Genomic DNA, 18,790 nt, shown 5'->3' with positions numbered 1-18,790 from the left:
AACAACTTGTACTGAACGCCAATATTATTGCAGCATAAGGATTTCATAAATCGTTCGTTTGAAATGATGACTGGTTTAAGCAACTTAACTCGAAGAAGCTTTGCTACGTAATTATCACACTGTCTGGTCTGATGGTTTAAGCCGGCCTTAGAAAAGCGTGTTACGGTTGCTTATGATTTATTTACACAAATCCAACGCTAACGATCGTTTCTGTAATTAAATAAGAAAGCAACACGCAATACAAGTGATAAGCCTGTTGAGAACAAACAAAAAAACGAAGAAAATAAAGGAAACCTATCGCTATACAAGACCCGTCATCAAAAAGTGTCTAAAAACAAAGAAAAATATTACATAACATCAGAAAGAGAAATGAGCCCTTTTTTGTGACTGTCTGTGCATGATAATTAATTAATTAATTATCCATCATGATCGTACGGTTGCGGTTATAACTGTGCGGTCAGGTACCGTATAAATATGACGTCAGTAGCTTGATGGAATGTCTTTGGTGAAGAGTCGGTCATGATTCATGCTTGGATCGTTGCCACCGCTAGGATCAGAGCTTTTAGGAACGCGGTTTTTTGGTGAAATTGCTTTCTTCTTCCTCCATGTCCTCAATGATCTGCGTCAGCGTCTTCTCCCCTTTCCTTGACATCCCGGCCTGGAAGTGAAGATCAAATCAATTTATGGTCGTTTGAGGGTTTTAACCAATCAGGATTCGCTCTAATGCGAACAAGAAAGTAACTTCAACCAATACAACTAAGAACAGAAAAACATCATCATAAGTAAGTTATGATGACGTGTTTGTACGTTAATATCGGATTAACTCCATCAACACGGCGATTCCCAACATAGCCATAAAAATAAATGAATAATCCAATCAAAGCAATAAGTTCTTGTATACTTTCCATATTTAATTAAATACGGTCTTGGTCTTATACGTACATTTCTGATCTAACTCCTTTGGTGTAATTACAGCAACACTGAGGCTAGAGCGTTAGACCGAGTTGTACAGACCAGCGCTGGCGTACTTGACGTAAAATATGTTCAAGCCTTCAACCTACCGTGAGCGCCATGAACGAAAGGAATTTCTTCAGCATCGCTATCATCGAACCAAATCCATTTTCACTGAGATGACTCCGGATGATGGGTGAGTTTCCACGGTTACCATGGATGAGGCAGCCGAGGACGAGAGCGATGTACGAAGCCACGATCGAATCCTCCATGTGCTCATTTGCTTTGTCCAGAGCTGATTAAGAGAAAAAATTGGGTCGTGAGATTGACACTGGCAGTATTGATTGCATTTTGATAGTATACGATATTAAAGTCGATAATTTTTAAAAGTTAAATAGAAATAAAAAACTTACGAAAGGCATAACTTAAACGACACGCATTTTACCGGGAAGATTACTACGTTAGTGTATAAAAGACTTACCAAGAAAATTAAGACTTGCATGTTTTTGAAAAATTTTTCAATCGCTTACTTTGTTTCATTTCAGTTTTTTCTTCCGCAGTGAGAGAGTTTTCTGGATTTCTATTCGACACACTTGAGCGCACAGACTCCTGACTGCTCATCAGCGTGTCGGATTCTGATTGGTCGGCCGGTACCCACTCCATCCCGTCTTCTGTCTCCACCCAGTGACCATCGTGTTCATGCGCTCTTAAGTGCGGCTGAGACCTAAAGACGCATAAAATGATGAAAAATGTTAAAAGTTACTTAATCTCACCGTGTTGGTTGTGGCTTATTTCGGTTAAAATACTCCAATAAATGCTACAAGGTTCTTCGAGAAGTTTAAAAGATGCGTCGCTCAGCTTTCTGTGATGTGAGTTTTCATTGACAGCGCTGATGAACTCACTTGCAGGGCGAGTCTGCTGATGAACTTGAAAATCCTTCTTTGCCCTTCCTTGCTTGGACCGCCTTCTTTACTCCAATCTCACCAAGGACTTCGTTGTCTCTCGCAGCCAACTCTCGTTCAGTGAAAAGCTTAAAAAGAGTCAGAAATTAAACAACAGCATTCATCATGGAACATATGTTGGCTATGGACAAGCTGGCATATTGTATGCACAATGCTGCTGTGAATCAGCAACTTATTTTTACGCATTCCACATTAATGATGTTTCCATTAGCTTTCGTGTGATTAGTGCCACTGTCATTTTGACTGTATAACGAATTTTTATTGAAGGGAAACATTTATTCAATTTTTGTCGAGCACTGAATATTGACCGACAGAAACACTTAGTATTCTGTGCTTAACATGCACTGCGGACATGACTATGTTAGAAATGCCGAGAAAACAAGAAACCCTTCAATATTAAAGTCTTACCTTCACCAAAGATTTAATGACGGAGATATTACCACCTTCCCCGGAAATGTTCAGGCCACCATCAATAGACATCTTCATCAGCGCAATCCGGTTCTTTGCGCTGCTCTCCACCAAATTAACCAACAAACTGAGGCTCTGGAAATTGTAGAAAAAGTTTCGACGTAAAATATGACAAATGACCTGTAAAAGTCAGTAACAAAAACTGACCAAAGAATTAAAGTGCACTGTTAGGTAACAATGTAACGTTTAAAACTACGCAACTCATAGATTTTCGTTGCATGACACATCACAGAATTATGAAACAGAGTGACACAAACGTCAAGTTAAAATACACACCAAAAGGATGATTTCATATTGATGACAAGGCTGAAGTTTACGAGGTGTTGACAGAACACAAGCGACAATACTCCGAAGTAATCCATCCTGATCTCCGACCCTTGAGCTGATCCATTCTAGATGATCAAAGTGAACTGGATAAATTAGAACTATGATGGTCTGATAAAACGTATTACAGATGGTGTCTTTTGCTGAATGGCACCGATATATCTGTTTTACATATTTCTTACTTGGTTATATGCAACAATGGTTTGACTGACTTTTATTAAATCTTTCGTTTATTGCTAAGTATTTACATATACAGCTAATGTCGACGTGTCATAAAGTTAAATTGACAAAAGAGCTCTTCCACAAAATTTACTTTACATTTAACGAAGTGTAGTAAGCAATAGACACCGATGAACTTGATACATAGATTAGTACGCTGTTAAAACCCACATGAGCAAACACTAACCATTGTCGTTACTGATATTGACGAGTAACTTGATAATTTGCAGGATGGCACTGTGAATGGTAGTATAAGGTTTCCGGTCCTGTTGTACACCACCATTTTCCTCGCTTTTCTCGGAGCTCCACTGATGTTGGGCCAACCAGTGTTTACATAGACACATTAACCTAAACCACCCGCAAAAAACATGCACCTGTCAAACTTTCACCTGTTGTTTATTTTGTGATCGTCGATGAATACAATCACAGATTATTACAATCATTGTTAATTACTTGCTGTAATTTTGTTGACAATTCAAAGGCCATTGCAACTACCATCCACATTAAATGCAAACATAAAAAAACTACCAGCAACTAACCAGAGGTAAATACGTGTCACATACCTGGCTATTTTTTTCAGAAGAAGTGCGTGTTGATGAGTCACCAAATACATGGCGTTTCTCGCTGAGTTAGCGATTGCATTTTCAAGGACTTTGAGAAGACGTTCCAGCAGACATAATGTTTGATTTGGGACGAAATCATTGGCTTGGTAGATTTGCTTGATTAATGGCTCTAGCTTATCGACTGCGATTTTTACTGAAATAGGTGAACGTAAAATAACAGAGTGATGGGAATTTTGAAGTGCACCCAAAATGGAATAATTAGTATTTTGGCTTATGAACGGATGAAGTTTTATATCTTGGCATTATTATTGTGCATTGCATATATTTCTGTACTTTAAACATCATTCACTTTCAAGTTCAGCAAGCGTGATTTTTTATCTCAATAGAAAGTTGAATTAAAAACTTTGCATTGACTCTGCACAACATACCTTCATGTACATCAGTGTTCTCGGTGCATAGTTCACTTCACACATGTAAACATACTCATAGGATATAATGATTACTTATTAAAACTATTCACTAGCAATTACCTTGCGATATTATATGGTCAAGTCCACCTTTCAAACGTATCTCGTCACGAAACCATTCGCTCGTTTTTCTCGCTGTGAAACGAAGCAATGCCTCACTAGCAAGCCTCTTAGCCTGTAATTACCAACAACAGTGTAATGCTATCTTTCGAGATCACTAAAGCCTTGTATTGAGGATCCACACGGGGGAAGGAACAAACAAATTGATTTAGCGTTTGGTAAATATTTACTGTGTGACCTATCCAACAGCAAAGTCCATAACTTAATTCTACTATACTGTGTACTTTGCAGCCCTCGTCGCACTAGCAGTGTATTTAGTGCAAAGTTTACATTTTTTGCAAGTGTTTACTTATGATTTATAATAGTGTTCCGTGTAACACGTTGTACTGACCGAAACATCCTTCCCGGTGAGAAGTGGATCTCCACAGCTGTCGACCATTTCCTGGATCTTGCTCAGAACGACTTCGTTATTTTTCTCCTTGTCACTTGCCTGGGATTCAGCATCTCTGCTCTTGAAGAAGCGATATTTCCCGTTTGATGAATTTTCTTTGCTGGCATCTGTGGTAGTGTTGTAACATTTGTAAAAACATGAGTTTATTTTGAATACGTTGAACTGTTCTGCCAAGATGTATGATCATAGACTTTAATCAAAATAATCAGATGTTGTACAAAGCAGTATGATAAATTGAATCAAACGGCTTTGTAAGAGCATTGTTAACAATGTAAGTAAAAAATAACAGAAAAAATTACCAGTTGTGTTTGGGCCGTTATCCTTTGGAGCGTCTTTACCGAACGGGTCAATGATCTTCAGGAGAAGTTGTAAAGTTGACTTGTTTATTTCCATTTGTCGATCGCGACTCAGCATAAACAAAAGTGCTGACACTGACAGAGCGAGCGCCTAAAACATGAACTTAACTGCTTCACAACGAGTGTGGTTAAAAGTGAAACTATGTGATGAAGTTTGTTTAAGTAATCATGGATATTGTATCATGACAATCACCTTGTCATCTTTTGCGTCTTGTAATCGGGAAAACACCTTATCTGATACGTTATGTGCCCTGAGGTAGAGACGGAATGCGTGCTGCTGGCACTTGCTTGCTAGATTGGTCAAGGAAAGGCATCTGCAACAGCCAACAATCGTGGGATTGAGATTTGACGGTTTTAAATAAAACTCGTGTTGTTGTAAGTGTTGCAATAAATATATATAAAGTCGAAATGAACTTAGTTTATGAAGAATTAAAATGAGTGTGTGTGTTTAAATGCATCCACATGCAAACACTACAAATTGAAGCAATCAAACAAACAAACCTTAGGATAAACACAGATTCTATAAATAGCATTTAAACTGCAACACAAATGAATGTCAGGAAATGGACATTTTATTGTCTATTTCATGTATGACAAACTGGCTAGCTTATAGGATGCAATGTACAGGTATAATACACACTCAATAACCACCTAACAGGAATCGGCTGGGATGATTGTAATCCCTCAATCAAATAATCGACATCATCCTCAAATTCTTTTGCCTCCCCTTCCTCAAGGCAGTTTTGGTAGTTTTTAACGTGCTTCACAACAGTGTAGTACTATCAAAACAACAACCAACAAGATTAAGTAATATTCACCTGCAAAGATTGACTGCCTGAAAAAACAGTATGTCCTTATGCTTACAAGAAAAAAACAAAGCCACTATAAACCATTGGTTTTAATTGAAACAACAGTGACCTATATAACATGTACGATATGTGTTAGAATCCAATTTATGATTAGTCTACAAACCGCTCTTGCTGATTTTTTGCACTTTATTGAAGTCACCATGCTGTCTCCAATTTTTGAAGGCCAAGTCACAGACCTGGTGAGCTGAGGAGTTGCACAATCGATGCTTTGCTGAGAGCTGGAACTCGGTTGGGACGAGGCGGCCTGCAACTCAACTTCCTAAATATCACAACAACAGTCCAAATTTCATGACCCAGAACTTTACAATTCTATACAGCAATTGTACTGGGATTTTATAAGCCCATGTTTCACATAATGCTGGTAATGTCCGCTTTAAAGAATTGTAACACATAAATGCAATATACGCACTACCATAGTAGCAAAAATAAACAACAGCCCACTACAGCTGAGATAAAAGAGTTTATTTTGCTCACCTGACTGCTCGTGAAGTCATCGTTGTCAGGTAACCATGGCCTTGAATTATAAGAAGCTTTTGTGTTGCTTGCCTGTGGAGAACATGTAGTTTACCCTTCGGGTCTTAACATTCATTCTATTTTGTTTGACTGTACTTATTATGCTCTCAGCATGAATGTAAAGGTCTTGTAACTAACTGAATTGCATTGATCAAATATTACATCACAGACTCCACTTAATATGGCCACCTTGGGACCAGAAGTGGGAACATTTAGGCACAAGATGACAAAAAAATTAAGTTTATCATTTGGCACAATTGTCACTGGAACACTGCGTAACTGACATGGAAGGATCGAGATAAAAAATTGAAAGTGATCAAAAGGTGGTCATAATATCTGAAGACTGGCGGGTCATAGTAAACACAGAATTTTATAACGGCAACATTAAGGACCGTACCAAAAATGACCATATTCCATAGTCATACTAAGTGGATATACAAAACATGTGAAGTAGACCAAGCTTTTATCATCAAAATCTTACCGGCTTTCCCAGAGATTCAACTTTCCCTTTTGCCATCTCTTTGTGTTTGCTTGAAGTTGGATTTTTCCTTTGAGGTGGCATTGAATCGGATTTCTATTACATTTAAAAGCATTCATAAACATACAGCAAATCTCGTTAACTTGAAAATGAAAAAAACTAATTAAATAACTTCGCAATGTCCAAACCAGGCACTACCATTTTGTAAGCCCTATTTTTCACCTAACAGTCATGGCAACCTACTGACATGTGTGATACCATGGTTATGGATATTTTCTTGTTAACATGAGGTGGGTTTTAAATAATTTTGAGATAACGAATACCCTGGGGGCAGATAAAGCGATGAAATTATGAATGCAATCGACAGGCCCACTGCCGCAAAATTTCCACCTTAGCATTGCGAATGCAAAAAGTTTAGCTTCCAAACTTCGCTACAACATTTTGCTGTAAGCCTTGTAAATAAAGTTATAAATAGCATTTAATTTTCTCTTGCCGGCACACAAAAAGTGGACAAAAACGAAAACCATGGATACACCCAAGAAAATCAGTCATGCCGCGTCGTTCTTCACATGGGTTAACAAAGAACATGCTTGAGCTTTAGGTGGTGGGGATACCCACAGAAGCTTTCGCTATGCATTGGGGGGTGACTGGGACAGTGCAGAGAACTGCAAGTGTCTGCGTATCTCTGGTTTTCTCCTAGGAATATATCAACCCAAAACCTGCAAAGAGTTTAAAAAATTTTCCATGCCACCATCCTCGGAACATGAGGCTACTTCATTGCTAAATACATAGATTTAGCTTGACATGTTTGCTGGTCATTGTCCAGCAAACTTCGATGTTGGATTAGTAATTTGAGAAAAATTGATAACGGTCGTTTGTGCTTCTTTCCTGTACCCACTATCTGGCAATCCTTGGGGTAAAAAAGTGCAGCAATATTGCCGAGAAAAAAAACTTACTCATGTTGAATGACTAGAATTGCGAATACTACAAACTTGTTTGTCAAACCAGTGTTATTAATTAGCAATGAAAAGTAGTGAATTAGGAAACTTGTTACTTCCTCTGACTTCCACAAAAAGTTCTATTTGGTCAAAAGTCTAAAAAGTTCCTAACCCAAAGACATATAACCCAGGTAGTCCTTATTAAAGCGTGGTCTCGAAGTTACAAACTTGTGGTTAATATGTGATGATTAGCACATTTCATGCATCAGCATGAAGCAAATTTTGTAACAAGTGTTGCAAAAACAACTGGATATTTTTCGTGCCGTTACAGTCATATTATAACGTGTGAGCAGATTGCAGACCTTAATGGAAAGTTTGCTTTCAGTGCGCCGAAAAAATGTGACAAAAATCGTAACGTCAATGTAATCCTTATAATCAGGGTTGCCATCAGTCTCAACTCAAAAATAAGGACGACTAGAAAATGAAAGACGAATACCACCTTAAACAGTGTACAACAGGAGAAAGCAACCAATGTTCCTAAAAACAAAAAAAAAAAACAAAAAAAAAACAAGACACTATCTGCATGTTCATAATTTTGGTATCTCTTTGGTACAAAATGGTATCGTAAAGGTGACAAAATGCCCAAAATACGAACCTCCGCCCTAAAAATAAGGACGAAAGTGAAAATAAGGACATTTCTTAGAAAAAAGGACAAACATATTTTCTAAGACACGGACCTTTAAAATAAGGACAAATCTTAGAAATAAGGACGGTATGGCAACCCTGCTTATAATAAAGAGTAACGTAATCCTTACATATATATGACAAAATGGCAATTTTGCACCAGAAAAAAAAATTTAATAAATATTATACAGAACATGGATTTGATTTGTCCCTTCCATAATTCTGACATATCTTCGCACTACACTGACAGTGCGGTTCGTCTAATAAATATAAACTTTTGCCAACCAAGTTCTCCGAAATTTGTGGATATATTAAATAATACCAAATACAAACTAATAAAACTCAGAAAAAAAAGTTACCCAAAGCATTTTCATAATTAAGCTAGTCACTGTTTTACATCAAAATCATTACTACTAACCTTTAATGAAATGATTGATATTGGGGCAACCCTTAGAGCTTTGTCAACACTGCAATCAAAGTTATCGTCTTTGGCAGAGTCTTGCTGTCCACAGGAAGATAAACGGAAATTTTCTTTCTGTTTTAGTTGATTTGACGCAAAATCATCAAAACAAGGAGCTTCAATAAAAGCAGTTTTAACAGGTGATGCAATTTTCTTCGACCTTTGAATATTTAAAACCACTTTCCCATCAACTGTTTTCATTGTTGCGCCGGTTATGCCCGCAGCTGGCTTTGTTACAGACCTTTTGGAAGATAAATAATGTTGTTCTTCCTCCTTGTTTGAAGTGAGAGGATTACTGTTTAAAGAAACACCAAGTTCATTATTGTTTGCAAAACCAAACAAGTTGTCAAAGTCCGGGTCATTGTATGTTGTTTTCTCTGATGAGCGAATATGAGACTTGAGTGGAGAGATTTGCTTTGTTGAGTTCTGGCTGATATTAGCTTCAACTTCATCTCCAAATAAAGCATCAAACTTATCTGAAGCACTTTTCTCGTTCTTCTGGAATAGCTTGTCATATTTTGACTGCACATCGTTAGCAACTGTGCCAGAATTTTTCAATGAGTCTCGAGTTATTTCCACACTTTTTTCATCTTCATCGTCGGTATCGGTCAGAGAAAATACTTTTGGTTTCACACTCGTAATGGTTACAACAGGTTCTTTTGCAGAATTGTCCCCAAAAATTGCATCAAATTTTTCGGCTGCTGTTTCTCTTGTCCTAGTAACATATTTTGATGGGCTTTGCTTAGAAAACGTTGACGAAAAGCTTTCATTACTTATTCCGTTTGATGCTTTTGATGGCTTGGTTGGAGAGTCCAATTTTTTTGTTGGGGAAACAGTCACAGTATGACATTTTCTCCTTTTGACTTCAGCAACTTGAACAACCAGCTGTTTTTTTCCATTTTGGTTTGAAAAAAGAGCTTCAAATTTCTCAGATGCAGGATCTTTGCGCTTTCTCCCGTATGTTCGTTGACTCGATGCCATCTTTACTATGCACTAATCAATCAATAATCATCTCAGTCATAAATTTTCTACTAGTTATAAGGAAAGACTAAGATACATGAGATAACAAAATATGCTAAGCCTACATAAGATGAACAAACACGACAATGGATCTTACTCATAGTTTATGAAATGCGTAAAATACACAAGCCATGTGACATCTTTTTGTATGATATCACAAAAGTCTGTATGGCATATAACCCAGAATGGACAGTTTGCTAAGTGATTATTTATATTTCACTGGAAGTAGGCCACGGTCACCTGATCTTGTCAGAGAAAAGTGGTTACATTGGGAAAATTGGGTCTCTTATAGTTTTGCACTCCAGATGTCTTTGTATACTAGACCCTAGCTACTCAAATTGTGACATCATCTGGTTGTGCATTTGTATAATAGACCTTAAATTATGACATAATAATACCTCAATGATATGCAAGTCCGTTAACAAAAAGACCCCGAAAATGAGCCTGAGTGATATGTACAGCAGTTTTTGGAGAGAAATTGAAATTAAATTAAAGAAATTTACAATGAAAAAACGCAAACTTTGGTGTAAAGGTGGGCATTAAAGTGTCACTTCTTTCTTTTTTTTATTACAGATTGGCTTTCAGACAACCCATAGTGTAGCCAAGTGTGGCAGCTGCATGCAGGAGATTCAACAAAGTGCATGCTAAAATGTTTTATCGTCACACAAATTCATAAAAACAAAAAAGATAAGCTGGTTGTTAAAACACCAATTTATAACAAATAAACAATAAATTGAGGATTCAGTGCACGCACGATTTATGGTCGAAAGCTACCGTACTTTCCAGATGAGCAAACAACCACCTTTTATTTGTATCTTTATCATAATTTAGAGTGAAAATAAAAATGTTCAGCGTGCACGTTGACGCATCTCGTGCCTTCAAGTGCCCCACTTTCCTAAAGAAAAAAATGGAATGGGGTGCAAACCAATTTAGCTAGCCTAGGCTAGCCTCGGTTATTTTCCGCCTGTTTAAGATTTATTTGAAGAACTTCTAGTGTGTAAGTAAAACTGTGAAAAATGGCTTCAAATGTACTAATTTTCCTGGTGAAATAGTGATAGCTTTTGCCATACAATTAGTAGTCTAACTAACAAAATATACATAGGCTAAGACTCGTCTGGATCTGGCAGTGTGAACAGAAAGAAAATGAAATTTTAAGGTTAAAACTTTTTATCAGAGAGCAAATCTGATTTACATTCTCAGTGTAGCAGCCGTCGGCTTCACTATGTCACATAGACGTTCCAGTTTGTGTATGCCGTCAATTAATCGCTTTTTTGCGCTCTATGTACGTTTTTATGATTGGCTTGTTTTGCTGTCAAGGTCAGTTACTAAAAATCATTGACCATGTTGACCAGTTAGTTCACTCTTTTTTGTAACTGAGCACGAGAGAGAAACAACGGAAGTACAGTGGGCCCTACAGATTTATATATGTGGCAGCGACAACCATTCGTGCTTCTGGGAAAGACTCGTTTTTCTGAAAGGAGCTAGTTATCGGAGAAAATTGCGTTTTGTGCAGTGTCCAGACACGTGACCATCTTTTGCAAACAACTAAGAACGCGCATCGGCATATATGAAATAAATAATAATTTATGAAATGACACTGAAAGAGCTGGGAAAATTGGGGAAACATTTTTAATCAAACAATCATTTTATTTATCGTCAAAAGCGTGGTAGTGATGAAAAAATCAAGCCAGTTGTTAGCAGTATTCGCACATGAACGGAAAAAAGTAGTAAAACTGAAAAAAACTAGAACGTGTTCAAAAATTATAATTTATGTAATAATTGCTAGCAACAACCAGCACAGCCATTAAACCCATAAAATTGTTTTATTGTTTATTTTTCGGCATTACTAGTGCAGAGCGAAACGTTCGGTAAAATATGTATACTACGAACCAGTATATAAAAACATGTTCACGAATCCCGAACAATTAATGACAAGGAAAATGCGATGGAGGCACAATGGCAGGAAACATGCACGATGAAAGGCAACAAATAATGGTGGTATGGGAATATGGTGTGTGGTTTCTAGACTGGCCTAAGCCAAGTCTAACTGTTGACTCCGAGTTAGTTATCTTGACTCCGTTGCTTTTTACTGTCTTATTTATTGCTTCTTAAATCAACACCAACTTCATAAAGTTTAGTTGTTATATTGTCCGAATAAGTTGTATCGAATTAGCAATATTTACACCATGATCCCACTTTCATAGTAATTCAGTAATAACTTCAATTTAGCAGAACAAGGGAAATAACTCAGAGAAGAGAGAATTTCCAAGAGAGCGATTTTAAACAAAACATTTCTTTTTATACTAAAGTATTGACCAATCAGCTTTTAGCCAATCAGCCCATAATCACGTGTCAGTTCCAATTTAAGCCTTTTTCTCACAAAGCATTCAAACCGCTTTACACCATTACAAAAAAAACCACTTGACACACTTACTATATCACATATTGGTTTGAAACTACGCTTGTGATTAAAGATACTAGAACAATACCTGCTACCATAAACCACGTGTCGCATATTACACCACGAAAACAAGGTACTTGAAACACTTCAATCTATGTCAGCACGCTACAAGCTTTGCACATTATTACATTATCTAGACTGGAGAAAAATCAAACTTTATGCAATGCCAATATATATAATTATTGCAATGTTTCTACATGATCCCCACAGTGGCGTCACTTTAAGCTTTCAAAGGAGCTATTTTGAAGAATACTTCAGAAAAGTTTAAATGACCCCCCCTGGGCAACTTTTTTATGTGATATCAGAAATGTATCAACAAGTAACAAGTAGTTACGTAGATGTCGGCATCTTTACTTCTAATTATTACCCTAGGCCAGAGGTCGGGAACCTATATACTATATAGTACTCTATATAGTATAGAGTACTCTAGTACTCTAGCACTCTAGTACAATCGCCGTTGTCGGCAGGATTCGAACCTACGCGGGCAGAGCCCAACAGATTTCGAGTCTGTCGCCTTAACCACTCGGCCACGACAACTTTGGTTAATGCTCAATGCAATTAAATAAAATCGCACTTTTCTCGAATCTCTTATGAAAACATAATTTCAATTTCGCGTTGTCGGCAGGATTTGAACCTACGCGGGCAGAACCCAACAGATTTCAAATCTGTCGCCTTAACCACTCGGCCACGACAACTGTACTTAATTTGCAATGCAAATAGATAAAATCGCACTTTTCTCGAATCTCTTATGAAAACATAATTTCAATTCCGCGTTGTCGGCAGGATTCGAACCTACGCGGGCAGAGCCCAACAGATTTCAAATCTGTCGCCTTAATCACTCGGCCACGACAACTGTGCTTAATTTGCAATGCAAATAGATAAAATCGCACTTTTCTCGAATCTCTTATGAAAACATAATTTCAATTCCGTGTTGTCGGCAGGATTCGAACCTACGCGGGCAGAGCCCAACAGATTTCAAATCTGTCGCCTTAATCACTCGGCCACGACAACTGTGCTTAATTTGCAATGCAAATAGATAAAATCGCACTTTTCTCGAATCTCTTATGAAAACATAATTTCAATTCCGTGTTGTCGGCAGGATTCGAACCTACGCGGGCAGAGCCCAACAGATTTCAAATCTGTCGCCTTAATCACTCGGCCACGACAACTGTGCTTAATTTGCAATGCAAATAGATAAAATCGCACTTTTTTCGAATCTCTTATGAAAACATAATTTCAATTCCGCGTTGTCGGCAGGATTCGAACCTACGCGGGCAGAGCCCAACATATTGCAAATCTGTGGCCTTAACCACTCGGCCATGACAACTGTGCTTAATGTTCAATGCAAATAAGTAAAATCGCACTACTCCACATCGACGTCACATGCCCATTGGACCGGAAAATTTTTACTTTTTTTAATATGACGCATTGAGTGCGATGCGGTCACAATCACTGTGTTGCAGGATCAAAATTGTCGTTTTATTGGGAAGTGACCCCTTAAACGTGAAGAAATTCATAAATTTTAGTTTTACTTATGACTATATCTATATATATATATATATATGATGATAATTATATAAGGTAAGTTAGTGATTAGTGTAAGAACGTCAAAACTTGCTACAGACCTTGGCCGACCGGTGAACTGCTAAGAATATCGCCCATTTTTGCGACGCCAACTTCCGTTGATGCCGGTTCGTCGTCGTCAACACGCAGCTCTGTCTGCTTTAGAAAATGTTTTGATATCTTTAATAAGGGAAACAGCAACATACAACGGCATAAGCCTACAGCAAAGCAATATCAACTTAAAACACCAAACTTTGAGCATTAACACCATGGTAGTAGTTAAACGCTACAGTAGGAAGATGAAAAGAGGAATGCCGACAATGTTGTGAAGTAAGCTTAGCCTTCAAAAATTAAAACGAAAATAGACTTAGTTAGAAATTGTAGGCATAGCTAAAGCATTAATCGAATTTGCAATTGTAGCAACATTGCGTGACATCGCTTAGCTAAGCGTGACGACAATGCCCTGGGACTTCCCTCAAGAGTTGCCTAAGTGTGCGGTGTGTAAAAATATAAATAAACAAAGAAACAAATAAAATAAAACAAATAAAAAATGATTGGACACACAGAGAAATGAAAAACTGCACGAAACAAAAACTTAAGCCAAATTGGCAAATAACTGCTCAAAAGTCAACCGTACCTGTTACAATTCATTGTACGCATTTCAGCTAAGTTTCGATGATTGTGTATGCAAAATGTATAGCCACTCACCTGTGTTAATTCCTTGCCGGTCTAGACGGGGAGTCTAGCTAGCGTGGTCTAGTACTCTAGTAGCGTGGTCTAGAGTGCTCAAATGATCAAATGGTCATCAAACGGTTGTTTGGTTAGGGCAGAGGTCGGGAACCTATGGCTCGCGAGTCAGATATGGCTCTTTTGATGACGGCATCTGGCTCGCAAATAAATCTGAGCAGGCATTTCTCAGCACGACTGTTACGAGCAAAACTTTTTCTGTAATTTTTCATAACGCATTAAAAGTAAGAACCATGATATTAAAGAGTAAATTCAGACATTCATTGTCGCCTAAAATTGTTGGTTTTGCTTAAACATGCACACGTTAGTTGCATTAAGTGTTAAAAAATATGACATGGCTCTGATGGAAATACAATTACAAATATGTAGCTTTCATGGCTTCCTTAGTTAAAATGGTTCCCTACCCTTGCTCTAGGCTATTTAATATAATCTGCATTTGCCAGATTTCATCTAAAACAATTAAGAAGAAATATCAATGCAAAATATCTAAAAAATTTATAACACCATAGCCTAGAGTAGCTATAATACGCTATAATGTAACTATAGGTCTAATAAGCTATGCTCACAAACAGGTAACGAGCAGGAAAAAGTGGCAAAGCCCAAGGGCTTAAAACATGCAAGATAGCAATAATGCAATTGTACTATAAGATGGTCGGTTAGCATGGCCACCAAACCGACAGATTAATTTCTAACTTTAACGAGTTTAAGGACAAAACAACACAAATACACTGTTGGAAGATGTAGAGGACGTGTTTCCTAACATTAAAAACATGCGTATTAAGAGCCGAAATAAACTTATATAAAGTGACATGATTAGATTAAAATAACAATAAATATCTCAAGTACCCAAGAAATGGATGTTTAAAGAAATAGAAATCGATGTTTCTCGATGGATGGAATTCTATCAAATTGTGGTGAAATAGGTTAAATTCTGGCGCTGGCCCCTGAACGCCAGAAACAAAGACATCGATTGAGATGCGCATGATGACAAGACGCATTGCTTGGTACCTGCAATACACGCATCGGCTATGGACAACCAGTTGTGCCGGAATTGTTTGTCTGTAACTTCCAACACACTTTCACTTGGCGTAATAGCTGGTAAATAACTTCTTGAAATAGCTTATACCACCGCAATGGATAGGCCCACTTCCTTTATTGTTTAAACGAGAAACCTCAATTAAACGAATGACTTGCCGTGTTGGCCCGATCATTGCCCAAGTTTCAGCAGCTTGTAGGACCGGATGTTAATCACCGCAATAAATGGCTGCTTGCAGCTTGAAGAAGCTCAAACAATCGCAAAAATTCCAAAGCTTCAGTGGTTAGTTGCTTCACCAGTGAGACGTGATGCGGCAAACCAGATTAAATGCTTTTGTTTGGATTAACACAAAGAAAGCACAGAACCGTGATGCGTCACACTAATTTTAGAAAATCGAAGAAATTGAAACTAGAAGTTAGGAAACAACCCCAACTACAATCTCAGGAAATCGAGAAAACCAAATAGCTTAAACGTCTATAGTCGTATTGGTTTAATTTAACGTCATCTACGTTGCGCAGGGCCGCTATAGTTGTCGTAGCCCATGAAAGTCATCACTTTTCGTTCCTGTGTAATGGCCTATAAATTGTAGGCCTAATTACCAAGTCACTTTGCATTACACTGTAAGATAGAGAATCGCTGTGTAGTATCCATGGCAAGGTTCAGGACCAATTAAGTGGAAACCGGAAATTACTTCTTACAATGCAACTATTGCAAAACTATACCCAAAGACAAAGTTCTTTGGGGAAAAATTACGGTCAATAACTAACATAAGCAAACCGCCATACTCAGTGCTTTATAGGATGCCAACGACGCAACGCAAACGAATGATCAACAATTGCAACAAACTAAACTGCTGACGAGGCAAAACATACTTGATGAGCAAACACTATAAAAACCATCCGTGCCTTGCATGGGTGGCAGATGCTGGGTCGATTTTACAGCAGTCAGTCCATAAAAAAGGAAACTATAACGCGCAGTAACTTTGCTTGACTTCAATAGCCTACTACCTTTAAAATGTGTGTGACTTATTAAAAAGAATGGGCAAGCCCAACACAAAGGAAAACCAGTTACAGTCGGTAATGTGCCAAATCAGTGAGTTTTGTGACGTTAAGAAACGATACTGAGCAATTATATACGTCACAATTGAACGAAACGCATCGCACCCTTAAAGGTTAGATACAGATCAAACCATAAACAGCTTTACTGATAGGCAGGCAGGTATTTAAGCAAGCAGCTTGCGGCTAGAATTCCACACAAATTTAGTGATCTAAATAGGCCGAAATAACTGCAGGAAGAGTGGTTAAGGCTATTTGAGAAATGGCTGAAAGTAAACAGACAGAAAACCGCAGAATTATTAAGTGGTGATTTTGAGTTAATTACCCACCTAAAACAAATTAACGACATTCGGTAATAAACTATAACTTGCGGAAGTTACTTTAACCTTTTTTGTGGTCTACTTCTGAATCTATTGAATTTTGAAAGGATAACATGAAGATAACTACGCAACAATCAGAATAAAAAGACATCTAATAATATATCCCCAAAACACTTGTAATCATAAAACTAACATGTAGACCTAATTAAAATGAACATTATTGGAAAGCTACATTTGTTAAAATATAAATTAGGATGAAATAGTATTTTAATATCTCAAAGTGTAAAATGTTGTTCAATAACAGAAAATCGTTTTAGCATTATGTCTGTCGGAGTAATACCAGTGGTTGATTACAACTCATGTGGATTACACGTGAGCGACCAACAACTGAAAAAAGAAGATCTTTACAATGCTGGCAAAGAGTTAGTCGACGCTTTCTCCGCGCTTGGGTTTGTTTACCTGACAAACAGCGGCGTTGATCCTCAGCTTTTGGCGGAAGCACAAGAAATTACAAACAGATTCTTCAGATTGCAGTTATCCCAAAAGCAGCGGTATTCGATGGAGGAAAGCATTGCGTTTGGATATATTGGTTTGGGCAGAGAGGAAGCTGGCTATGGCAAAGTTGGTGATTTTAAGGAATCTTTCAATTTTGATGGAAATTCTGTTTTTAATCATCCCGACAAGTTACCTGAAGACATCTGTCCTGGAATTTTGGATTTTACAAAGAAGTTCATGGCCACTGGTAGGAAACTGGCAGAAAGAATCATGGACTCACTAACTATGGGAATGGAACTGAAAGAAGAAAGTAACTTGAAAAAGTATCACCGCAATCTTCATAATGACAGTAATAACTCCGCAATGCGTCTGAATTATTATGGATCTGCAACGGATAATAATCTGAAAGCTAGTCGGGTTCGTCTTGGAGCGCACACAGATTGGGGAACTTTCACACTCTTATTTCAAGATAATGTCGGAGGGTTGCAGTTGGAACACAATGGAGACTTCATTGACGCTGTTCCTCTGCAAAATGCCATCGTAATCAACATAGGAGACAGCTTAAATCTTCTTTCGTGTGGTCAGTTGAAATCGAAAGAGCACAGAGTGGTTGTACCGGAAGAGGAAGTCAGGCAGAAGCTGACTCGTCACTCCTACGTTTATTTTTTAGTTCCTGACGATGATGCTGTGATAAATCATCCGTTGCTTTACGAAGATGAAAAGAAAAATGAAAAGAATTTCAAGAACCTGCCATGTCCACTCAATTTCGAGAAGCTTTGCAGCCAAAGATTTGCTGAAATCCACGTTCCAAAACAAGCCTAGTTGTGAGAGACGTTTTGCAGTTTTATAACTTGCATTTGAAGAGAATATTTATCTACTGAACCCATGCAATTACATAGTATTGAGAACTGTAGTTATATGAAACTACATATTATGATCACAATAAGCTAATTTAACTATTTTCTAGCTAAACTTTCCCATAACGTTAATTGGTAAAATGCATTGTAAGGACAGGATTTTGTTAAATTTGTTCTTGATATCTTTTTATTGTGAATTCTATCTTTCTGCCATTGTATTCAAATTTTAAAAAGTGGCATTATTAATCACAGCTATGCTATGATTGCTTGGGGCATTTGATTGTGGCAAACCAGAATATGCGGTTGTAATCTGTTGGTATAAATATTTTCTTACTCAACCAGCAAGCAGCATGAATGCCAATGCAGCAGCAATGCAAAAACAGCATGAATCATTATCGGCAATACGTACATGACGTTGGCAAATATATGCTCACAATAAATCTTCATTTTTTTAAAAAGCAGTATTTTTAAAT

At 37.6% G+C, this 18,790-nt stretch overlaps 2 protein-coding genes and 6 non-coding genes across 9 annotated transcripts; 1 reads left to right on the top strand and 7 right to left on the bottom strand.

Annotated features, from left to right (window-relative positions):
- Positions 1–160: 160 nt before the first annotated feature.
- On the bottom strand, positions 161–9,861 carry LOC143470844 (wings apart-like protein homolog). Of its 2 annotated transcripts, none has more exons than XM_076969126.1 (17): positions 8,722–9,861; positions 6,685–6,777; positions 6,165–6,236; positions 5,794–5,949; positions 5,473–5,600; positions 5,015–5,135; positions 4,765–4,912; positions 4,406–4,572; positions 4,018–4,129; positions 3,488–3,680; positions 3,112–3,272; positions 2,658–2,773; positions 2,322–2,456; positions 1,854–1,981; positions 1,482–1,675; positions 1,062–1,246; positions 161–658 (listed from the first exon to the last, which is right to left on the bottom strand). In XM_076969126.1, exons 1-17 carry the CDS (start codon positions 9,742–9,744, stop codon positions 563–565), a joined length of 3,228 nt encoding a protein of 1,075 aa, XP_076825241.1. In that variant the 5' UTR covers positions 9,745–9,861; the 3' UTR covers positions 161–562. The 2 variants fall into 2 exon arrangements, with proteins under 2 accessions (XP_076825241.1, XP_076825242.1); XM_076969127.1 differs by having other exon boundaries at positions 5,794–5,934.
- A 2,838-nt stretch (positions 9,862–12,699) lies between these two features.
- Positions 12,700–12,781, bottom strand: Trnas-cga (transfer RNA serine (anticodon CGA)). The gene has a single exon. It is a non-coding gene; the product is annotated as a tRNA-Ser (tRNA).
- Positions 12,782–12,857: 76 nt separating this feature from the next.
- On the bottom strand, positions 12,858–12,939 carry Trnas-uga (transfer RNA serine (anticodon UGA)). The gene has a single exon. It is a non-coding gene; the product is annotated as a tRNA-Ser (tRNA).
- Positions 12,940–13,015: 76 nt separating this feature from the next.
- On the bottom strand, positions 13,016–13,097 carry Trnas-uga (transfer RNA serine (anticodon UGA)). Its single transcript has one exon. It is a non-coding gene; the product is annotated as a tRNA-Ser (tRNA).
- A 76-nt stretch (positions 13,098–13,173) lies between these two features.
- Trnas-uga (transfer RNA serine (anticodon UGA)) lies at positions 13,174–13,255 on the bottom strand. Its single transcript has one exon. It is a non-coding gene; the product is annotated as a tRNA-Ser (tRNA).
- A 76-nt stretch (positions 13,256–13,331) lies between these two features.
- Trnas-uga (transfer RNA serine (anticodon UGA)) lies at positions 13,332–13,413 on the bottom strand. Its single transcript has one exon. It is a non-coding gene; the product is annotated as a tRNA-Ser (tRNA).
- A 76-nt stretch (positions 13,414–13,489) lies between these two features.
- Positions 13,490–13,571, bottom strand: Trnaa-ugc (transfer RNA alanine (anticodon UGC)). Its single transcript has one exon. It is a non-coding gene; the product is annotated as a tRNA-Ala (tRNA).
- Positions 13,572–17,248: 3,677 nt separating this feature from the next.
- On the top strand, positions 17,249–18,421 carry LOC143470490 (uncharacterized). The gene has a single exon (XM_076968657.1). The coding sequence runs from the start codon at positions 17,287–17,289 to the stop codon at positions 18,280–18,282; it is 996 nt and encodes a 331-aa protein (XP_076824772.1). The 5' UTR covers positions 17,249–17,286; the 3' UTR covers positions 18,283–18,421.
- Positions 18,422–18,790: the final 369 nt, after the last annotated feature.

The sequence above is a fragment of the Clavelina lepadiformis genome, chromosome 9 (assembly GCF_947623445.1).
Source record: "Clavelina lepadiformis chromosome 9, kaClaLepa1.1, whole genome shotgun sequence".
In the NCBI taxonomy this organism is placed as follows: Eukaryota; Metazoa; Chordata; class Ascidiacea; order Aplousobranchia; family Clavelinidae; genus Clavelina; species Clavelina lepadiformis.
This window is presented reverse-complemented; position numbering and strand designations above follow the sequence as displayed.

Bases quoted from the DNA above. Each gene is read 5' to 3' on its own strand.
- LOC143470490 (XM_076968657.1), top strand. From the start codon at position 17,287: ATGTCTGTCGGAGTAATACCAGTGGTTGATTACAACTCATGTGGATTA.
- LOC143470844 (XM_076969126.1), bottom strand. From the start codon at position 9,744: ATGGCATCGAGTCAACGAACATACGGGAGAAAGCGCAAAGATCCTGCA. The intron at 6,778-8,721 runs GTTAGTAGTAAT...TAAATGTAATAG, and splicing joins TATCAATCATTTCATTAAAG to AAATCCGATTCAATGCCACC. The intron at 3,681-4,017 runs GTAATTGCTAGT...CACCTATTTCAG, and splicing joins TGACCATATAATATCGCAAG to TAAAAATCGCAGTCGATAAG.